The 17,041-nt window shown below is 37.4% G+C and overlaps 1 protein-coding gene across 1 annotated transcript in view; it reads right to left on the bottom strand.

Moving 5' to 3' along the window:
• Positions 1-848: 848 nt before the first annotated feature.
• Positions 849-17,041, bottom strand: part of SGCD (sarcoglycan delta) — a 407,112-nt gene continuing 390,919 nt past the window's right edge. Inside the window, exons 7-8 of the mRNA XM_061188369.1 lie at positions 2,883-3,006; positions 849-1,501 (exon numbers count right to left, since the gene is read on the bottom strand). Of these exons, the coding sequence (XP_061044352.1) occupies positions 1,328-1,501; positions 2,883-3,006 (298 nt within the window). The 3' untranslated portion in view covers positions 849-1,327. The remainder of the gene's footprint in view (positions 1,502-2,882; positions 3,007-17,041) is intronic.

The raw sequence follows: 17,041 nt of genomic DNA, 5'->3' as shown, positions 1-17,041 counted from the left end.
ATGGCGGGAATTAGGGAGCTGCTTCCGCATATGGGGGAGTGGGTACCGCTGGGCCCCCGGCGACACAGTGATTCTAATAAAGACACTTGACTCAGTCTATATTAATTTTCAGCGAGCATTTCTGGGGGCATGTGGTACTTTAGATCTGTGATTCTTGGGTCACTGTTCTTAGAGAAAACAATGGTCAACTTAGGAAAATGAATATCCCAATACTGAAAAAATATATAAGAAGATTGAAGGCAGAGAGTTTGTGCATACCTTTAAAAATAAAACGCATGCCTCTAAATTACCTACCAGTCCCCAGAAACATATTTAAAAATAATTTGGTTTCCTACGCCACTCTTTGATTTCCGTCTCCAAATAGCTTCTCTTGGGGGTGGGGGTTCCACTCTTAAAGATTTGGATTGACCTGATCATTTTGGGTAGGAGTCTGTTGGATGAAGTCAACAGGAGTGAGGATGTAACAGATTTTGAGCCATTTTTTCACTTTAAACAGAGACCTATTGCCCATGTATTCTTAGTCTGTCAGGCCATCGAGGAGCTTCTAGCCTACTGAGGAGCAACTATTTTCCTATTTTGTGCTGATTTACAGCTCCTGTTTTGACTGTGGGATAATACGTGAGTTTGAAGGAAGTAATAAGCTCACAGGAGTTGGGTGAGCCATTCAAACTTTGCTAAAATCCATCCTCCTAATTCATCCAACCACAAAAGCCCAATACATTTGGATGCAACAGGAACACAGCCATGTTGAGTTCCTCTGTCTGACTTCTACGGCACTGCCCCATCCCTAACGTGAAGAGGGAGAAGTTGGCCAGCTGCACGAAAGCTAATAAAGTGTCTGCTTTTACTACAAGGGTCTCAGCCCTTGGGTGTGACTTGCAAATTCCCGCCATCACTGCCTTGTAATGACACTAAAGGAAAAGACAGGCTGTTACTCACACATGTAGGCGGATATTCAGTAAGTGTCGATACACTGTGTGATTCTGCAGGGTCTGGGGAATATTGGGCCCGAATTAGTGTTTTGATTTTTATCATGTATGTGGTGGGGTTGGGATGGCAATGACAGTGGATATCACAGGGTCACCCATGGTTCCTTTTGTACTGAAACCTCATTTTATACAGAGGATATATATATTTATTTATATATATTTATATATATTTATATCATCCACACACGCAGACTCACTCACACACACACACACACACACACACACACACAAAAGGTCTTTGATAGGCTTTCTGTGTTCTAGTAAAAATAGCTGGCAGCCAGGGTCTAAAGCCGAAAAAGGCCTGGATGCTGCCGACAATGTCCACTACGCATCGTCTCTCACAGGCAGACACTCGTGTTTATCTGACAAGTGGAACCGGTTCCTGCCTGGGACAGGAATAATCTCCCATTGGCGCAGACACAGATCTCGAAGACCTTCTGCCTTGTTCCTGTGGGCGTGTAGGATCCATGAGGCAGTCTAGGTAGTTTGATTTTCGCAGCATCTAACTTAATCTAAAGAGAGGAAACAGGAAGGAAGAGTTAGAGCCTGTCATTTATCCTCTTGATATCCCAAAACAGGGGATGAATGTTCAGTTGAAATCAAATGAGCACCTACTATGTGTTTAGAATTGTTGGCACTGGGAATTCAGGGATGAACAAGACAGATAAAGTCTCTACCCTCCCAGAAGCTTGTATTCTAGCCAGACAGCGTTGCACTGGCAATGTCATGTATGTATTAGCATTTCGTAAAAGTGTATCATGTAGAATGTGAATGGATTCCTAGAGTGAAGTAAATTTGGAAATGACAGGGTAACAATTTTCTTTAGGATGGGACTTTTCAGACCCGAAATACATCTATGTGCATGGTGGGCCTTCAAGAATATGCAGCACTTCCAGTCTTAAATGATGGTCAGGATTATAACTGATTCCTCCAGGGTCCACATTCTGATAGCTGTAAACTGTATCTGTGATGTAGTCACTACTTCTGTGTGGTTTGGAGTCTGCAGCTGTCTACAGAGACAGTTTTGATAACTGAAAGCTCTATCTGACTAGCTCTTTTAAAACAAATATAGCATATGCCAAACCAATCGAAAGGCAGGCTTGGTATACAGAGGCAGGTGGAGACTGATAACCTGTACGTAGATATGGAAGGTGGAATACAGTTTTGCTTTAAAAACACATTTTTTCTCTTTTAAATAAAATCTTAAGTAGAAAAAATCACTTATGAACACGATAAAGCCACTTTCAAAAGTTTGCATTCGAATCATATTTTCTTTGGGGATTTGGCTTACCTTGCTTGCGAAAACACGAGCAGCTATTCTGTTCACCAAGGCGGGACTGTGTTGGGTTAAGAGAATGAATGTTTGCAGTCTCTCATCTCTTAGCCTCTTGCTGCCTAGTTAAGTTTTGGCTTGTTCTGATTTGGGATAGCTCTTAGATCTGACTTTTCCATTTTCAATGAAAGTAGAAACATACAATGTACACTTAAAAATGTCTACCAGTAAACTAAGTTCCTCTTTAAATAGACGTGTGTGATATACAGCTTAGTTATACCAGCCAACTAAATCTTACTTTAAGGTGATGAGAGAGTTAGGAAATAGCATTCATTTTTACAGATGTCCTTATAATTCTGTTCTTGCAATACATACGATTACCTCAGCACTTTTACAGATAATGAGTTATAACTTTTATGTGTTGTGGGTTTGGCTTATAATCGTGCCGTTCAACATATTTGTTCCAGAAATAAAACCTTCCGATTGGCTCTTTTTGCTGTCACACTGTAGGATCATCATACTGTAGGATAAACTTCAGAGGCAAAGGGAGTGATGCGTCTTAGGAAACACTGGCTCGTTGGAGCTGTGTCTCTCTGAGCTTCTGTTCCTCTCGTGCTTACCTCTCCATCTTTGGACTCCAGTCTCAGCTCTGCTCTGCAGGTGGCTTCCATGTTGCCAGCTTCTGCATTTATTTCTACTCCTTTTGGGGCCTCCATCACCAGAGACCGGGTGGGGGACTCCAACCTGAAATATGCACAAGACTAAGATTAAAGATCTCATTTCACTGTCTTAGTAAAGTTAGGAGGAAGTTGGTGCTCTGAGCATTGAGACAACATTTCAGCATCTGATCAGGAAATTCTAGCTTTGCATGCCTGATCAACTTTATGAGGGTGGACATAACGTATCTGGGCTTTATCTTCACTGCATATCACAAAGATTGTACGGAAGGTGTTCTAGGATCCTGGCTTCATTCTATCTTGCACCCAGTCAATTACTGCTTCATTAGCATGATTAACCAAATTCTTACATAAGTTCTGTTTATTTCTAGAGTAAGGCAATCTCAGGTCTAAACTGAGCTTCCTGAAATTAGTAGATATTCTTTCCACGTTGCCGTTGCCCTACTTTCTTTATCTTCCTGGAAGCAGAATTGGATAGAGGTTAAGAAAATAGACCTAGGAGTTGGACATGGCTGACTCAAACCACGGGGCTGCCACTGTATGACCTTGGGCAAGTCCTTCTTCCCTCCTGTCTTTTCCAAAATTTCTCAAAGCCTCAGTTTCTTCATCTCTAAAGTGCTTCAAATGGTGCCTGGCACACTGGAAATGTATAATTCATATGTGTTAATTATTACTGCTGTTACTGTTGTTATGATACCAGCAAATCGTAAAGAAATCTCAGGCCTTACTCAAATAGGCAATTGTCAAAAGAAAACTCAGAACAGATAAGTTGTTGCTAGGAGTTAGAGGGAAGTGATTTGACTACAGAGGGACAGCATGAAGAATAGATGTTTTTTGGTGATAGAACTGTTCTGTATCTTGATTGCAGTGGTGGTTATGCGCCTCCATGTGTTTATGCAAACTTACATAATTATACCCCCCAAGAGTGAATTTTATTGTGTGTAAATTAAGTAAGTTGAGAGAAGGAGAATCAGCCACCTTCTATGCTAATTATTAGGGCAAAAGAGGATAATGCTTCATAGAAAGATTTTTGCCTAACTCATTTTATGCAAAAAATATGAACTAAAACTCAGCCATCCTCTAAATATTTCAGATTTTAATATTATCACCAAATTGAACTGAATGAAGATCCCCTTCTCTGTTACAAAGAAAGTATCCCAACTTAGGAAGCATGGACCTCAGGAGTAGCCACCAAGCCACTCTAAATCAGACCAATTTTCTGCATTTGATTTCTCCACTCCTAACTTTCAGACACTTTGAACATGTTTAAAAGGAACATCATCCTCTCTGCCAACTGCGGACCCCATGTTCTGCTTCCACCAGCCCCCACGGGTAGGACACACCCTCATGGGCATCAGTAAGCGGCGGGCAGAGCAAGGCGATCTGTGAGGCGCCACCCTGAGCGATCCCAAGCTACATTCCACAGGTGCCAAGACAGGGCTCTTCCCCACTTCCCAGGTCTGGGTCCCTGAGGTGTGCTTCAGAGAGCAGGCTTCTCCACTGATTTCTGTGCTCCCCCTACAGTGGCTCGTCACGAGTCTTAAAGAGAAACAGCAGGTGTCTAGTCCTGAGCAAAGGATGGGCTTGAGCTTCTCTTTCACTCCTTGTTTCCATTCTGACCTCACCCCTTTGTGTGTGGCAAAAATCCCCTATCCTACCCTCTCGTCCTCACAAGACCTTCACCAAGTTGGTGCTGAGCCGGGTGTGCTTCTACCTCGACCTGTGGTTGACTTCCTTTGCCTGTGGTTTTTCTCACTCTAACGTCAGCTCAAGGAAGGGGGTCTTGTTGCTAGAGTGGCAGGGAATGATGTCTGTGCAGCACAGCCTTGTCTAGGACCTTAATCCAACGCATCAAGCTCTTCCTATAGCTCACGTCTAAAATCTGAAGATGGTTTCCCGCCATTTTCTTTGCTTCTCTCCTATAAGGCCTGGCTGACTCACACCCCTTATCCTAGTGTTGTCTAACACCTTCTGTTTTCACTACTATTGAGACCTTTCCCCTCATGGCATAAGCTTCCCTTCTGACAGTACTGCCAGCTCTCTTCCACATTTGTTCACCGTCTTCTCCAGGGCACTGCCATCCTTCACCTTCCCCAGGGGAGAGCCCTCACGCCATCTTCTCTGTTCCCCTTCTTCCCTCCCTCTCTCCCTCCCTCCCTCACTGCATCAGTTAACGCAGTTTTTAACTCACGTCTTCTCCCTACTCAATATATTAGTTCACCTCTAACCTGGACTGTTGAAACCTCCCAAGTTTTGTCTCTAATTCTTCCTTTTTTTTTTTTTTTCCAGTGTACTTGACACATAAAGTGAAGTCAGTTGTGTGTACTTCACACACACCTGAAGTCAGTTTTGAATATGTCACTTCTCTTATCAAAACCTTCACACATTTCTTAGAAAAGATAGGAACTCTTGGACTTATTTGCCCATTTAGAGCTTGATCTGACCTATTTTGTTAGTCTTATTTCTTGCCATAAACGTCAGCTATGCTTTATTGAATACTCACTAGGTGATGGACACTGTGGAACGTGCTTTATATGTGTTATCTCATTTAATCCCCACAAAAATCCTATGCCTTTGGCACTCCTTCAGTCCTGATTATACAAGCAAGGACGCTAAGGTAAATGACTCGCTCAGGGTTGCACAGCTAGTAAAAGGGCAAAACTAAAATTCAAACCCAAGCATGTGGTCCAGTATTCCATATCACTTCCAGAAAAACTGGCCTTCTTTCCTGTCTCTCATATCTTCACGCCATGCTTTGTAATTAAATGTCAAATCTATCTTCATGGAATATGCACTTGTATTTCCAAAACTAGCCTCCATAAATAAGGGTAAGGTGGTAGTACTACCTATGGCTCAGTGAGACACACTTCCTTCCCTACAATAGTCCTCACAACTTACTGAAAAGGTTGACATCAGTGACATCAAATTCAGGATATGGTGAATGTGTTCATACTTGGTAAGTAGCCTTCAAAGTGGATGATTCATACAAAAAGATGGTTGAGAGGGAAAAACTCAAAATAGAAAAGAAATGTTTGGAGCTTGGAGAACTTTATCAGATGGAGTGTTGGCATTTCAGTCGTATGAATTCACTTTATTCTTGCCGCCTCCCATGGGCTTTGAAATCAGCAGGAGGGCTCCCAGGCCAGAGAAGTGGACTCAGAAATAACTGCTGCCTTTTCCCCTCTCACAGCCTTGGAAGTACCAGGATGACAAGGAAGGGGGCTACTCTGAAACTGTCTCCTAGCATGAAAGGCTAAGATAAGGTAGAAATGACAATTTCCTGGCAGCAGATACAAAGCAGTAACTGGTTTTGTGTTTCTTTTTTCAGAAATACTCCATTAATTTTATTTGCATTCAAACTTTTCTTATGTATTTGATAACAGAGAAAGGTATATGCTACTAAAAATAATTGGTCCAGGAGTTGGCCTTTCATTCCATTTTTAATAGGAGGTGGAAAAATAGTATAAGATGAAATCATACAAGGATCTTTACCTGTAGCTTTTATCTAGTGTTCATAGAAATGAGGAAGTCTCTGAAAACATTTCCGTTTCCTCTCAAAAACATGGCCTACAGATGATTATTGAGACTAGTTGAAAATACTTGCTTAAATTTAAATAGTTTTTAGTATTTCCTACCAATTCTTTTTCTTTTCTTTTCTTTTTTTTTAACATCTTTATTGTGCTTTGTGACCACCTAGAGGGGTGGGATAGGGAGGGTGGGAGGGAGGGAGATGCAAGAGGGAAGAGATATGGGAACATATGTATATGTATAACTGATTCACTTTGTTATAAAGCAGAAACTAACACACCATTGTAAAGCAATTATACTCCAATAAAGATGTTAAAAAAAAAATGAAAAAAAAAAGAATTGGCTTTGTGTTTCATACCTCATCTTAACGCCCTTTGTTCTTCAGGCAGACTTAATAGTTTGTTCACATGCTAAATCTTTCCACTGGGGGAAAAAAAAAAAAAGCTCCTACAAGAGCCCTGTGGGGCCTGCAAAGAGCAGACAAAGCACTCTTGCAGTGATGTCAGTCAATTTCTGACCATAGATTAACAGCCACAACATCACTGCTTAGATGGTATTGAGCAAGGAAAATGGAGGGAGGCTTCCTCCTGATTTGGGGGGCGCTGGTGACAACTGAGGGTCCTGTTGGCTCTTGGAAATGAATACTGCTCCCATTAGGGGCACATGCGACTCCCGTCTGGGAGGACTGAAGAATCTGAGAATGGAAGAAAGTCTAGGAAAGGAGGTCCAAGGCTGGGCCATGCCCTCCAGAACAATGGTTATCAAACAGGAGCAGCAGAATCCCCTAGAGGGCTTGTTAAAACTTACGTTGCCGGGCTCCACCCCTGAGTTTGATACAGTAGGTTTAGGGTGGTGCCTGAATGCCTGCACTTGTGACAAGTCACAGGTGATGCTGAAGCTGCTAGTTTGGGGACCACACTTTGAGAACCACTGCTCTAAAACAACGTCCTCATATCAGATGCCCACAAAGACTGGAAAGGTGATGTCAGTGAGTGACCCATAAGAAAGCCATAAGGAAAACAAGAGTCTCTGCACAATCATATATGGCAAGTGATGGAGATGCTCTGGACAGGAGGCAGCTGCTATTCTAACCTGGCCGATGACTGCCAGGGCTTCTGATGAAAAAAAATTTTATTCCAAATCATTACATTTTTGGAATTGATGCAAAAGATTTCTCTAAATATAAATATGTTAAAAAGGATGACATTGACATGAATCTTGTATAGTCACCATCCTTTTTTTAAAGATTTATTGATTGATTGATTGCTATGTTGGGTCTTCGTTTCTGTGCGAGGACTTTCTCTAGTTGCGGCGAGCGGGGGCCACTCTTCATCGTGGTGCGCGGGCCTCTCACTGTCGCGGCCTCTCTTGTTGCGGAGCACAGGCTCCAGACGCGCAGGCTCAGTAATTGTGGCTCACGGGCCTAGTTGCTCCGCAGCATGTGGGATCTTCCCAGACCAGGGCTCGAACCCGTGTCCCCTGCATTAGCAGGCAGATTCTCAACCACTGCACCACCAGGGAAGGCCACCATCCTTTTTTTTAAAAAAAAAAAATTCTTACCTTTGTAATTCCCTGAGCTCTTCCTAATCCTAACCATTTCCTTCTCTCAAGAGTAACTACTACTATGAATTTTGTTTACTGTTTTCTTGCTTTTCTTTATAATATTACATTTGCCTCCTTAAATGATAAATTGTTTACTACCATGTGTTTTTGAGCTTTATGCACAGAATAATTCCACTTATGTATTCTTTAGTGATTTACTTATTTTTGGCCTCAACATTTTGTTCCTGAGATGCATCCATGCTGTAGCACAGCTGTAATTTATTCTATTCCCCTGGGGTTATCACACATCATGATTTTTTTGTCCATCCTTTTGTTGGACATTTGGATTGATTCCAAGTTTTTGTTTCTACAAAGTCATCTCTGCACATTCTTGTATGTGGATCCTGGTGTTCACTTGTAAATTTTCTTTAGGACACATAGGTGAAGAGTGGAATTGCTAGCTCCTAGGGTATGCTTATCTACAGCTTTATTACTTTCCCACTAGTAATGTATAGAGTTCTGTTTTTTCTACTTTCTTGCTAGCATTTGATATTGTTTATTATGAAGTGAGTGTGAAATGGGATGCTATACTGTCTTTTAAATTTGCATTTCCCAGATTAGTAATGGAGGTAAGGCTCTTTTCATTTGTTGGTAAGCCATTTGGGATTCTTCTTCAGTGAAATGTCTTTTGTCTCTTAATATTTTTGTTTTTTTGATTTTCTATGTATGAATTGTAGTCATGCTTTATATATTCTGAAAAATAATTGTTTAGCAGTTCTATGTATTGATAGACTCAACTTTTTTTTGAGGCTGTAGTTTATATTTTCACTCTATGATTAGCATTTTTGGGTGAAAAAGTTTTATATTTTAATGTCAACAAATTTATTATCTTTTCCTCTAGGGTTTGTGCTTTCTGTGTCTTGTCTGAGAAATCCTTCCCTACACTGAAACCATAAAGTTCTTCAATATTGTTTTTAAAACTTTTATGTTTTGCTTTTTCTAAGTCTTTAATTCATAGGTATTCATTTTTGTGTGTGGTCTGAGGTTGGGGTCAAAACAGATGCAGATGAAGGATCTCAACATCATATACTGAAAAGCCCATATTTAGCTCTGTCATAAATGATGTTGCCATACACTTATGGGTCTCTTTCAGGGTTTTCTAGTCTTTCGTTATTCTATTCATCTATATCCCTGTGACAATAATTAATTAAATATTTTAGCTTACTATGATTTTTAAATTCTTTACATTTCATAAGGCAAGTTCTCTTGCCTTGTTCTTCCAGACTGTCCTAGCTATTCTTGGTCTTCCAAATAAATTTCAGAATCAACTGAAGTTTCAACTGAAGGAAGACCTGGAATTTTGATTGGATTTATGTTCACTTCATGATCATTGCATCTGTCTCTATTTTGTTATGTTTTCTTGGATGTATTTCAAAAAAGTTAGACAGTCTTCTCTCTGTGGATTCAGCATATCTCTTGTGGCTACTGAAAATGGTATTTTGGTAAAAATGTATTTCTCTTACACCTATTTCTTTTTCCTGTTGTATTGAGAGTCAGGTTTTTGTTTGTTTGTTGTTTTTTGTATGTTGATCTTATAGTTAACACCTTGGTAAATTATCTTATTTTTCACAATTTGTACACAGGTTGATTTAGGTTTTCTTGGTAGGCAGTAATTATTTTATGACAGTTTTATGTCTTTTGATTTCTTATACTTTTTATTTCTTTTACTTTTCATACTGTTCTGTCTAGGACTGTCCTATACAGTGTTGACTAAAAGTAAGGAAACGGCAATCTTGCCTTTTCCTGAATTGATAGTAGTCGCAGTCATCTGAGCCCTGGGGCTTTGGTTTAAAAGACACACATGTACTTGTACACACAGGGGTTTAGAAACACAAGTTGGCTGGTCAACTTGAGCATGTTACTGACAAGGGGGTTTTGGGGTTATTTTCTGGTGGAACTAGCATGTCACTAAAGCAGGCCTTCTGATATATTAAAAAAAAATTTTTTTTAAAGCAAAACAGAAGTTTAGATTTTAATCATATTTGTAGGGTTTCTAAGTCTTTGTTTTACAGAATTGCCTGTTTGCTTCAGCTGTCTCCTTCCCATCTCTGCTGTTGGAGGAGATGAGGACAGGTCTGGAGTAAAAACACTTGTAATTTTGTGTCCTGGTGCCTATTCTCTGAGTGTGAAATATTCCCTTCCTTTGTTAAGATTCCTTAGGAGTTTTTGGTTTTTATTTTTTTTTTTCTTTTATAATAAAAACAAACCCCACCTTTGTCCCTAAAAGAAAAATTTATCATTAAGATTCTTTCATTCTATGGTTTTTATTTTTTCCCGAAATACTTTTTATCGTAATGAGAGAGTTCCCTTCTATTCTTATTTTGCTAAGAGTTTCTATCATTCATTGCTGTGAATTTTATCAAGTACCATTTTATTCTTCATATATTGAGATAATATGCTTCTCCTTAATATATTAATGTGGTGAATTATATTAATTTTCCAATAATAATCCACTCCTAAATTTTTTGGTATTAGTTCAACATTGTCATTACGTATCATCTTTTCTATCAATTTCTGAAACTGTTAATTTTTTTTTAGGATTTTGCACCTGTGTTCATAAGCGAGTTTATCCTGTAATTTTTTTGTCTTACAATATATTTGTCAGGTTCTATCAGTTTTCTATATTTTGGAATTTTTAATGAAAGATTAGAATTATTTACCCCTTGAATATTTAAATCATTCATAAACCTTCTGGGCATGGAATGACACCTTATTTCCATTTAAAAAATAATTATAGGATTATACAGGTTTTATGCTTCTTCTCAGGTTGATTTTGATGAGTTATGTCTTCTTAGTATTTTTCCATTTCATAGAAAGGTTTAAACTTCTTGGCAAAAGCTTTTCATAATATTTTCATTTAAAAAAATGTACCCAACATTTGTAGTTATGTCTTTTGTTGTTCCGAATATTTTTATTCACGTCTCCTTTTCCTCTTGAGCAGTACTGTCAATTATTCGTCTTTTCAAAGAGCTAACTTTTGCTTTTGTCAATCCTGTGTTATGTTTATTTCTTGTCCTTAAATTTTCCTTGTCTTTTGTTCTAAATAGAACAACTGCAGAATTATCCTAATCTAAGTTCTAAAATGTGTTGCCACCTTAGTTAATTAAAATGTTCTGCCTTCTTAGTTAATATATTCATTTAAGGACATGTATTTTTTTGGCAGCATCCCAAAGGAGTATTAATACAGGTGTAAATGTTTTGTAATTTTAGTATAATTTCTTCTGTGGTAAGTTTTATAGAAGGATTTTCCTTAATTTCTAAATATGTAAGATTTTCTAGGATTTATTTCTATTGTATATTTTATTCATCAGTTTTAAACTGATAATATTATAGTTAAAAAACATTCTCTTTAAAGAAATCAATTATTTAAAAATTGAGGCTAGGTTTTTGGCCCAGTATATGTCAATTTTTATAAATATTCATGCCCGTCTGAAAAGAATGTGTGTTCTGCAGTTGTTGGTGCCATGTTCTATCTATGTCTGTTAACTCAAGATATTTAATTGTTCTGTTCAAATTTATATATCTGTTTGATCTATCAGTTACTAAAAGAGGTATTTTATTAAATACATACCAGCTTAGAATTGTTCTGTCTTCCTTATTGTCTTCTTATCAATGTGTATAATGATTCTATTTCTTATAATGTTTTTGCCTTGAAATCCATTTTGCCTATTAGTATAGTTGTTCTCACTCTGTATTTTCCTTGAACGCATTTTTCTACTCTTTTAAATATCATCCATTCTGTATGGTTATATTTTAGATGTGTCTCTCATGTAATTGGATTATTTGTTTATTTCAGATGACTTTTTATTGAGGAAAAATTTACACACAGTGAAATGCACAGATCTTTAATTTTATTAAGAAATAAACATTGTATATATTTAAGGTGTACAACATGATGTTTTGATACATGTATACATTGTGAAATGATTCCCCCAATTAAGGTAATTAACCTATTCATCACCTCACATATTTACCTTTACCCTCCATGTGGTAAGAACATTTAAGATCTACTCTTTTAGCGCATTTCAAATATATAATACATTATTATTTATTAACTATAGTCACCACCATGCTGTACATTAGCTCTCCAGAACTCATTCAGCTTATAACTGAAAGTTTGTACCCTTTATCCAGTTTCCTGTTAGTAGATATTTGGTTGTTTTGAGTTTGGGGCTATTTTGCACACATCTTTATGAGGATAAAGTTTTCATTTCTCTAAAATAAGTAGCTATGAATAGAACTACTAAGTTGTAGCATAGGTGTGTCTTTAATAAATGTGGTAAGGCAGTATCTAAAATAATCCCTAATGATCCTTGCCTTCTGGTATTCATGCTCTTAGGTGATTCTCTCTCCTACATGTGGGCTGGATATAGTGGCTTGCTTCTACACAAGTAAAACATTGCAAGAGTGATAGGATGTCACTCATGAGACTAGGGTATAAAAAGACTGTGGCTTCCATCTTGGGTTCCTGCTCTCATTCCCTCACTCAAAGGGATGCCAGCTGCCATGCTGAGAACTGCCCTATGAAGATGTCTGAGAAACTGAGGGATCCCATTAGCCCATGAGGAACTAAGGCCCTCATTCCAATAATCTACAGGAAGCTGAGTCTTGCCAACAACCACTGGAGTGCATTTATAAATAGATCTTCCCCAAGACAAGCATTTGAAAAGATCACAGCCCTGGCCAACAGCTTAAGTGCAACCTGATAATTGATCTTGAGTGAGAGGCATCACTAAATTGCACCCAGATTGCTGACCCACAGAAACTGTGAGATAACAAACGTCTGTTTTTTTAAGCTGCTGTAGGCTAATACAATAAGAAATCTGCCACACTGTTTTCCAAGATAGTTATGCAATTTTACATTCCTAGCACCAATGTTGATGTAATTAAAACTATTCCAGTAGCTATAAAATGGTTCTTCATTACAGTTTTCACTTCCCTGATGACTAATGATGTTGAGCAGCTTTTCACATGCTTATTGGCTATTCAAAGATGTTCTTTTGGGAGGGATCTATTTAAATCTTCTGTCCAACTTTTTTTTTTTTTTTTTTTAACTATTTGTATTTTTGTTACTGATTTGCTGTATATTCTAGGTAAAAAAATTTGTGTGTATATATTTCTGAAATTTCAGATATATTTTCAGAAAATTCAGATATAAATATCTCTGTGTGTATACATATACCTGAAATCTATCTATCTATGTATCTATCTATATCAAGTATTTTCTCCCAATCCATGACTTAACTCATTTTCAAACAATGTCTTTTGATGAATGTCAATTTATCATACATTTTATGTTTAGTATTTCTGTACCTTCCCTAACAAACCATCACCTACCCCAAGGTTACAAAGATAATCTCCCATGTCTTTGCTAGAAGCTTTATAGTTTTAGCTTTACATTTAGAAATGATCCACCTTGATTAGTTTTTAAGAATAGAGTTGAGGTTCACTTTTTTACCAGTAGGTTTATCGAGTTGTTCCAGCACCATTTGTTGAAAAAATAATCCTTTCCCTATTGAATAGCACTGGTGCTTTTCTTGAAAATCAATTAACCATGTACATACAGATCTATTTCTAAACTCTCTACTCTGTTCTATTTATCTATTTGCCTAGCCTCATGCTAATACCGGACTGTCTTGGTTACCATAACTTTATAAGAAGTCAGAATCAGCTAGGGCAACTCCTTTAACTTTTGCAAAAGGAAAACAGATTGGTTTAGCTCTTCTAGATTTTTTCCTTTTCCATATAAGTCTTAAAAGCCTGTAGGGAATTTGATTGGGATTGTGTGAATCCATAGGTCAATTCTGAGGAGAGTCAATACCTTAACAATATTAAATCTTTAATGGATTTTCTTTTAAAATGTAACAGTTCAAATATACTATTTTTGATGTGTCTGTACTGTTAGGTATTTTGGTTCTGTGTTTTTTAATCTGGGAAGATTGTTGTTTATTCAATGTTTATTTACATATTATATCTATGTATTGCCCACTTATTCCTTCTGTCATCATAAACCTCCCTTTTTTCTTAAAATCAAGAAAATTTTTGACATGTTCTTTTAGTGAGGGTTTGCTGGGGCAAATCCTCAGTTTTCTTTTTCTGGAGTGATTTTTTAATTTGCCCTCTTTTGTAAAAGGGGTTTTCTCTGGATGCACAATGCTGTGCTGACAGTTATTTTCTCTCAGGAACTGAAGATATTATTCCTCTGTATTCTGGTTCTCACTGTTGTGGTTAAGAAGTCAGCTCTCAGTCTAACTTCAATTCTAGAACTTCTTTTTTCTTCTCTTCTCTCCTGATGCTTTTGATTTTTGATGTTCTGCAATGTCATTTGATATGCCTAGATGTAGATTTCATTTTATTTACTCTACTTGAAGTTTTTTTTTTTTTTTTGACTCTCTAAATTTGTACTTTTGTGTCTTTCATCACTTCTGGACAACACTCAGCTGATATGTCTTCGAAAATTGTTTTTGCTCCATTCTCTCTCTTTTCATGCTGAAACTTAGATTAGACATTCTCATCCTAGCATTCCTGTTATTCTGCCTCTCTTTTTTCTGGATGATTCTTTAGATATAGTCTCATGTTCGTTTAATTTTTCTTTGTATTATTTTTTTCATCACATCCATTGGAGTTTTGCTTTTTGAGATTATATTTTCATTTCTAGAAATTCCTTATTGTGCATTTTCTAATTTGTTAGCCATTTTTATATTCCTTTGGTTTTTACTCTTTCAATTCTCTTTTGTTTCTCAACTCATAGTAAACATTTTATATTCTTTCTCTGCTAATTCCCATATCTGAAGCCTCTGTGCATCTAAACTGGCTGCCTTGTTTCCATGCTGCTCTCTTGTTCATGGTGCCTTGTTTCTGAGTATGCTTCATATTTCTTGCCTCTGTGGGTTCATATCTCTTGGGTCTTTATTTGCTGAAGTTATTTGAGACCTACTTTTAAGGTGTTTTTTTTCTAGGGAGGATTTGTATATGTTTCCATCAATCACTGGTGCCACCTTCAGCTTGGGTCAAGTGTAAACTAATTTCTTTGCTGGAGGTCTTAGGACCAACCAGGTAATATGAATTCAGGCTACAGACAGAGGGAGGGCCAGTTTGAAGTTACCAGGCCTTGGAGAAATTTTTTTCTTTTCCTTCCATTCAGTGCTGAGGTTCAAGACAGGCTATTTCCCTTGCAGTCCTCTGGGTGGAAAGGTCAGAGGAGGGCAAGACCAGGTAGGTGTATTCTATTTCATCCATACACTGAAGGTTTGGTACATTGGGGTCCCAATTACATCTGTGGGATCTCTAAATAGACTACCTGTTTTCAGTGAGCCCTGAGATTTGCTTTGTTCCCATGACCCACCAGACCATAAAACTGAAGCTGAATTTCATCTAGTTTAGCCAAATCTGTAAAGTTACAGCTGGCCTCAATACTCAGATTACTTGTCTGGGTTCCTATGTTATTTTTGCTCTTGGACTAATCATAACTAATATCCAGCTCATTGATGCATTTAAAATATTTTAAAATATTTTTACCATTAGTTTTTGTTCTTTTCAACTAAAACAATTGGTCAGGATACTTAGACTATTGTACCGCTGTTCTCTAGAGGTTCAGGTTTCTGATTTTTCAAAAGATGGATTTGGAAATTGTACAGTAAAATCAACTCACCTTTAAACTTTGGCAAATTATTTTTTTTTCATTTCTCATGTCAAGAGGGAGTATGGTTTCTCAATGTTTCTATTTTTTTTTAAATTCTTATTTTATATTGGAGTATACTTGATTAACAATGTTGTGTTAGTTTCAGGTGTACAGCAAAGTGATTCAGTTATACATATACATGTATCTATTCTTTTTCAAATTCTTTTCCCATTTAGGTTATTACAGAGTATTGAGCAGAGTTCCCTGTGCTATACAGTAGGTCCTTGTTGGTTATCTATTTTAAATACAGCAGTGTGTACATGTCAATCCCAAACTGCCAATCTATCCCTTCCCTGCACCCATTCTCTCTGGTAACCATAAGTTCATTCTCTCAGTCTGTGAGTCTGTTTCGGTTCTGTAAATAAGTTCATTTGTATCTTTTTTTTTTTTTTTTTTAGATTCCACATATAAGTGATATCATATATTTGTCTTTCTCTGACTTACTTCACTTAGTATGATAATCTCCATATCCATCCATGTTGCTGCAAATGGCATTATTTCATTCATTTAAATGGCTGAGTAATATTCCATTGTATATATGTACCACATCTTCTTTATTCATTCATCTCTCGATGGACACTTAGATTGTTTCCATGTCTTAGCTATTGTAAATAGTGCTGCAATGAACACGGGGGTGTACGTTTCTTTTCAAATTATGGTTTTATCTGGATATATGCCCAGGAGTGGGATTGCTGGATCATATGATAACTCTATTTTTAGCTTTTTAAGGAACCTCCATACTCTTCTCCATAATAGTTGTACCAATTTACATTCCCACCAACAGAGTAGGAAGGTTCCCTTTTCTCCACACCCTCTCCAGCATTTATTGTTTGTAGACTTCTTGATGATGTCCATTCTGACCAGTGTGAGGTGATAGCTCATTATAGTTTTGATTTGGATTTCTCTAATAATTAGTGATGTTGAGCATCTTTGCATGTGCTTTTTGGCCATCTGTTTGTCTTCTTTGGAGAAATGTCTATTTAGATCTTCTGTCCATTTTTTGATTGGGTTCTTTGTTTTTTTGATATAGAGCTGCATGAGCTGTTTGTATATTTTGGAGATTAATCTCTTGTCAGTCGCATATTTGCAAATATTTTCTCCCATTCTGTGAGCTGTCTTTTTGTTTTGTTTATGGTTTCATTAGATGTGCAAAAGCTTTTGAGTTTAATTAGGTCCCATTTGTTTATTTTTGTCTTTATTTCCATTATTCTGGGAGAAGGATTGAAAATATATTGCTGCAATTTATGTCAAAGAGCGTTCTGCCTATGTTTTCCTCTAAGAGTTTTATAGT

This window comes from Eubalaena glacialis, chromosome 4 (assembly GCF_028564815.1).
Source record: "Eubalaena glacialis isolate mEubGla1 chromosome 4, mEubGla1.1.hap2.+ XY, whole genome shotgun sequence".
In the NCBI taxonomy this organism is placed as follows: domain Eukaryota; kingdom Metazoa; phylum Chordata; class Mammalia; order Artiodactyla; family Balaenidae; genus Eubalaena; species Eubalaena glacialis.
This window is presented reverse-complemented; position numbering and strand designations above follow the sequence as displayed.